This window comes from Vanessa cardui, chromosome 28, assembly GCF_905220365.1.
Source record: "Vanessa cardui chromosome 28, ilVanCard2.1, whole genome shotgun sequence".
Classification (NCBI taxonomy): Eukaryota; Metazoa; Arthropoda; class Insecta; order Lepidoptera; family Nymphalidae; genus Vanessa; species Vanessa cardui.
In genome coordinates, this window is record NC_061150.1 from 773,571 (window position 1) to 780,527 (window position 6,957).

The following is a 6,957-nucleotide window of genomic DNA, read 5'->3' on the forward strand; positions in this document are numbered from 1 at the left end:
TTGAAATTTAGTTATAAAGAGGTTGTTCGACATAAATGTTCGCAAAGTATTACATTGCCTCTTACGGAAAATTCAAGGGGATTAAGAATAATTTGTTACATCGAGGAAGTCGTTATATTGAGGTCGCACTGTTCTTTCCATTATTTCCTTTAGGGGACCACGCCTAGCTTACCCATCAGCTACGTTTGGACGATATCCAATTAGGATTCCATAGCTGTGTACAATAGTTGTATATTTATTATATAGAATATATATTGTGTAAAAATCTACGATCTCATGCTAAAACAGATTTTTGCATCAATTCCCAGATATGCTTTTAATTTTATACTGACATTATAATAACGTGCTTTTATAATATTTGACAAATCGCCTGAAGAATGATGTGTATAGTTTCATATGTAATGTAAATTTATTTCTTGTAATTGTTTTATGTAAAAAGCGTATTGTTTATAGGACCAGTAGTATGTTTAGATGAAAAATTGCTCGTATAATTAATTGTTTATCACTGAAATATATTAATGAAATGACATAATATATATTTATATTAAGAAAATTTTAATGTTATATGTAATAATTGATAACGCTTGTGTTTTGCGATGATAACAAAATTGTGCCAATAATTTATTTAGGTTTGTGAAAAACATTATCAAAATCGGCACGTCCCGTTTTATTATTTGTCCAATTACATGCACAAATATGTAATATCATTCCTAATGTATAGTATGATATATATAGTCTGTAAGGGGAGATGTTTTAAATATATATATGTTTTGAAAATGTGTAAATTAAGTTATAAGAATGTATTTGTGGTTTTGTGTTGTATTAGTCAAGTTCCTAATTTATTTACTATGAATCTCATTGTGTAACAGTTACGTTGTTAAAATAACGCTTCGTTTTACTTACGAATGGTAAAATTATCTTGCCTATATCTTTAATGTAACCGTTTTCTTTTAAAAATGAAGGATCATTAATAAATAATACTTTTTGTATAATAAGGCAAGTCATTTATGCATATGAGGAATATAAAAGGTCTGAGAATTGTACCTTGAGGGGTCCCCGTACAAATAAAATGTAAACATTTATGTATCAGTAACTCGTAGCCTTCTAATACACTTGTATGAATTGTTAGCTTCGAATAACGTCTCGTAGATAAATGAGTTCGTAAGTAAAACGAAACGTTACTTGTTTATATATTAAACAGCATTTGGTTCTTTACGTTGGTTACCTGTAAGAAATTATTAGTTATTTAATTTATCTTTTTTTTTTTTGTTACATACTCTATATTTCTCTCAACTGAGATATTATGTATAGTACGGTCCAACGATGTATCATCGGCAAAATTCATAAAACCCATCACATTCGATTTGAGTACGCTATTTCTCAGCGGGATTTGTTTTTGTAGTTAAAACAGTTCAGATTCTGAGCATTGCAGTGCTTATCTTGTAATGTTACATTGTAACATTACATTATAGAGATACATTGTAACATTAATGTGTCAAAACTGATACGATTGCTCAAAATGTTAAGGTTATATTACAGGCAATATACGTTGAGTTAAGAATGATTTCTTGCAGTGAGCCAGTGTAATGTAAGTTTAAATTTCATCATTTTTTGTCTATCCGACAATTATGTTAAGGCAATACAGTATTCTCTTGTAAGCTATTGTAAAATTAACTCCTTGATGATGAAATGAAGTGTTACATATGAAATAAATGTTATGTGAACGATGTTTAGTGTTTTATTTAATAAATAACGTCGTATTTATGACATATTAGTTCCTGCACGCGGCTTGTACCGTATGTGAGGAGGGGTGTTTACAGTTAGGTAAATAATAAATAAATATTGGACATCACATACATTACTCTGAGCCCAATGCAAGTAGCTAAAGCACTTGTGTTGTGGAAAATCAGAAGTAACGACGATAACACAAACACCCAGAACCGAGACAACATCGAAAACTTATAAACCTTCTACATCGGCTGGGAAACGAACCCGGGAGCTCGGAGTGGCGTACCCATGAAAACCGGTACACGCTACACGACCACGGAGATCGTTTAAGTCAGGTAGGTATGTTTCTGGGATACTATGAAACTTGTGTACTGTTCCAGACAGTGTATCTATGGCAAATTTTGTTCAGATCTGAAGTGCGATTCTGTAGTAAATCTCACTCGTGAAATATTGACAACTAATTTAGAGTGATACGCGATTTTGGTACGTGTCTTTCTTTTTTTTTATGGTATAGGTGGCAAACGAGCAGGAGACTCACCTGATGGAAAGTGACTACCACCGCCCATGGACATCTGCAACACCAGGGGGCTATACAGATAGGAGTAGGCTCTTTTCTTGAAGGTTCCCATGTCGTATCGGTTCGGAAAACCCGCCGGCGAAAGCTGGTTCCACAAAGTGGTTGTGCGAGGCAGAAAATACACTTTTCTTTTTAAATAATTAATGATTATATTTTCTGATACTTGGCACTCATGTTCTGCGGTGAGATTCGAGTGTCTTGTTACAGAATAGCCATGTTCGTGATTTATATATTTTTATATATTCCGCCTTTGTATTACTTAGATACTATTATTGGAATATCTTTGAATCAAGCCCTTCTTTATCCTCAAATCCAAGGAAAGACCTTAACTTTAAGATTGATGAATCTTAATTCTTAGCATTAATTTTTATATTTTATCGCAGTCTGTTCTGGCAGTGGCAGCAGTGGCTGGCAAATCTGGCAGTTCTTCAGACCCATTAGGTATTTAATAGGTTAGTTTAATTTTGATTTTGCTATGGGTCGTTCGAGTTCGATATATCTAGTCTATCTATGAAGCCTGGAATCACAGACTTATCAAAAGCCTTTGATTTTGTTGCTTATGAGACTAAAACTTTATCACTATGGAATTAAGTACTGAACATTCCGCCTTTAGATTACTTACTAATTTTAATAAATTTCAATGAATTTAGTTGGACTTAATGATTGACGTTTAAGCTATATCTTCTAGGTGGTCAGTGAGTTTTAGGAACCCCTCAAGGAACAATTCTTAGACCTTTTCTATTTCTCACACACAAAAATGACTTGTAGGGAACAAACATGATCTAATATTGTAATGATACAGACTTTACAAAAGAATGCTGGTTCAGCATGTTAGTAGCTATCATGTCATGAGACTTCCTTATTATGTAAATAGTTTCGACTATAATCATTAAAATAATGTTATATAATAATGACATTAGCACCATATTGGAGGCTTGGGTTACTCGCTAACATTGTCTGCCGATTTCCATCATAAGTTCTGGAAATAACCTATTAAAAATTGTATTGTTTACCTCTTATAATCTATACTAATATTATATATGTGATAGTACTGTCGCTCTTTCACGACCAAAAACAATGAACTGAATTTGAAGAAATTTGGTGTTAAGCAAACTTGAACTCCAAGGACACAGGCTGCTGTTTTGGGGAAGGGGGAACAATTGGGTTAATGAGAACAACTCGTTTCAATCCAAATCAGTTTTATTTTGAATTTTACATCCTTGGACCGAGCAAACTCTTTTTACATATGAATAGAAATTGCCAAATCAATTATTACAAGACTTGATCGTTGACTGATCAATATTTTTCATATGTAAAAAAAATTACTATTCTTAGTGACTATTGTAAGTACAAACAATTAATATTGAAATTTTACAGATTTCAAATCAATGTAAATCTGCTGTCGAAAAGCAAATATTGCAAATTTAAAGGTAACATAAAATCAGTTTTTCATTTCTTGCTATAGCCTGCTACGGAGAAATATTCCAAAACAATTTTCAACCAACTCAAAATATAGTAATTTATACAAAAATTATATTGTATTTTGTATTGTACAATACAAATATTAAACAAAATAATTTTGCAGGTATATAACAGGTAACAGCATATAATATAGTTTTTTAATTCATACAAATTTTAAACATAGACAAATTACTAAACAAAGTAATATTTTTTTAATCATAGAATTACATGAATCATTCAAAATATACAAATTCTCAACATAGTGAGTCGTTGTCATTTTTGTCTTGAACACAAAATTGATAAGTCAAATTTAAAAAAAAAGTGAAGTTTACATGTAAGAGAAAAATTAAATGTTGGAACAAGTATTTATCGGACAGAAGCTTCCAAGGATTACGAATTATAGATATGTTTTTAGATCTAATATTCACAATTTTAAATTATATATAAGTGTGAGAAGTACAATTTAGAATTACAATAGAAAATAAATACAAATTCGTGGTATGTACACGTGGGAATGAATCTATTAGATTCCTGTGTTGTTGTTGTCGTATATAAAATTAAAATTATACATATTTTTTAAATTCTTTTTAAGCCAAAGATATTGTATGTTATAAACAAAAAATTTGTTGTTTTAAAAATCTTTTAAACCAGATATAAATACATATATAAAGAATATTGTTTGTTGTAACATAAAACCTTCTTTAATTTTCATTAATTATTTTTTCATTAGTTTTTGGAAGAGAAAATATATCGGTTCAATATTCCAGTCATAAAAAAATGCATGTTTTCTTAAAACGGTATTTTAACTCAATGCATGCCAGTAACTTTGTAGTCGTTTCCAGATAGCGACTAGACAGTTCAAAGTGACTTTTTTCATCGGACAGTGTATTGTTTTTGCTTTAGATTCATTCAATGGGTGCGGTGTAGTGACAAATCAAATGAAGTCAATTCGGGAACGATTCGTATTGCTGCCGGAGCCCCCGCGCGGCGCGTGTGCGCGTCTTACACTAAATATATCACATATATGCAACATTTGTATATTATTGTATATGGTCTATGGAGACGAACGATACAGAATGCGGTGTCATCAACATTCATTTGTCATTTAAGAATTACTTCAGGTGAACAATCTGAATTTAAATTATATACTTTTTGTATCTTAACTTATTATTAATCCTAAGCTATAGTAATTAATATATTTAAATAATTTTTCAGTAAAAACAATATAAAATAATTAATTTCTTCTCTGTTTATATATTTAAAATGACTCTAAACATAAATAGACTAGACAAAACAATAAAGGAACTACATTCTAGACCCAATAACTCTTAAACAACAAAAACATTGATGAAATCACACTCTGCTCCGTACATCTGTAACTATTGTACATTGTGGAGGATAAAGGTCAGGGGGAGGGGGTGTAAAGTGTATAAATATAACTATGGTTCCTGTGTGTGTCGCGTCGCGCGGGCAACGTTCAACTTAGCTACGACAAATCAGTCTTATGGTAAGGCTATGTGAAGTTACACCATGAATATATAAAATATAAGTATGCGGTATCTTGCGGTGCTTTGCAAGTATTGCTAGACTATTGATGGTAATGTCAACCTGTACGCTTGCATGTCAAAGATTTATTCAGTTTAAATTGCAGATTGGAGTCAAATCAACTTTATAATCTTGAGATATGTCAATATTATTATGAAAATAATTTTGTCTGCACTACAAGTATAATCTTTGATCGTGTGACGATGGAACTAACTTCACAAGCCATGCTATCGTTTCCGAATCAACTCCATGAGATTTCTTGGTGCGCTGAGCGCTCAACCAAAACCCGCGCGGGCAAGAGCTGCGCGCGGGCACTGAGGTAACGGGCTTACATCTAACTTAGAACCTAAGTTTTGCCACAAAACAACATAGAATCAACGTCTTACTTTTAAAATCTTACTGATCGGTCTTTCAAATAGTCAATTTCTTGTTGTTTCTCTGTGAATCACAGTAAGATTGATTTTGTTGTTTGTACCGGATATTTACAAATGATATTTTTCAGTGTAGTGCGGCAAAATATTATTATTTCTGAGTTTTAATTGTGATATATATTCAGTAGTGTTGTGTGATTTTTACTCGTTAACTAAAATTTTTGTAATTTCTTTTATAACCTCAAAATATATTGTTTTATATCAACTGATTGAAAATAAATATCATTTAAAGTGTATAAAATAGTGTTAATTATTAAAAATGTATGTGTATATCACAGCCAAAACTCAAAAACTAGTTCAATACAAAATGGAAAACAGTTTAACACTTAATCCTAATAAAATTGTTCTTAAAGCTTGTCCTCACAACTGATGTCGTGTAGAAATTCATCTTGTCTGTCCTTGGCTTAAAAGGGTCAAGGTTACACGTCTTGCAAGATCAACGGAGACAATATCGTCCAAAAATGTTCCTATTCTTACTGGAATAACATCAGTTCATGTATGAACAAGCTTTAAAAGAACCAATATCACATCGGGCGACCCTGGAGGCCTAACAAACAATAGAAATAGGTTGTGGGCTACCGTTACGCGACAAAGTCCAACGGCCTGTTGAAACCGCCCTTCCTGTTCATGTATTGTCTATATTTACGTTTCAATACTACGTGTACGTCTCCTTCGACGTTGCCGTCGACTTTCTTACCTTTCGTCGTGTCGAAGCCGCAGAAACCCATCACCTTCAGCATTTCCTGTTCCTCGGGCGTTTTTCCCTCCAAATCTGCCGGCGTGACTATGGGCCGTTCGCCGAAATTCTTCTTGGGTTTCGGGACGAACGATGTCGTCGGCGTCGCGGATACGGACCTGGATCGCTTCCGGCGTGGAGACGGCGACCGCCTGCGTTCTGGGGAGCGCCTTCGACGGTCTAGGGATCGCGAACGGGACCGGGTCCTCGGCCTCCGCCTGTCGCGGTCTCGATCGCGTTCCCTGTCCCTCTCACGGCGATCACGACGGTCCTCACGCCGCCGCGGACTCGGCGAGCGACCCATTAAAGCTGTTGCAAACAATGAATATAAATAAATATAAGTTTAATTAATGTAATTGAATAGAAAGAATTGATAATTCATATATTTACCTCAATGTCAAGTCAACAGCGTGTAAAATTTATAAAAAAACAAAAAAGATAACAGTAACACACAACCTAAACGTTCGCCATTTTGGAAA

The 6,957-nt window shown here is 33.3% G+C and overlaps 1 protein-coding gene across 1 annotated transcript; it reads right to left on the reverse strand.

Annotated features, from left to right (window-relative positions):
* Nucleotides 1–3,487: 3,487 nt before the first annotated feature.
* On the reverse strand, nucleotides 3,488–6,957 carry LOC124541536 (U4/U6.U5 small nuclear ribonucleoprotein 27 kDa protein-like). Its single transcript, XM_047119451.1, has 2 exons — nucleotides 6,869–6,957; nucleotides 3,488–6,787 (listed from the first exon to the last, which is right to left on the reverse strand). Exon 2 carries the CDS (start codon nucleotides 6,780–6,782, stop codon nucleotides 6,324–6,326), a length of 459 nt encoding a protein of 152 aa, XP_046975407.1. The 5' UTR covers nucleotides 6,783–6,787; nucleotides 6,869–6,957; the 3' UTR covers nucleotides 3,488–6,323.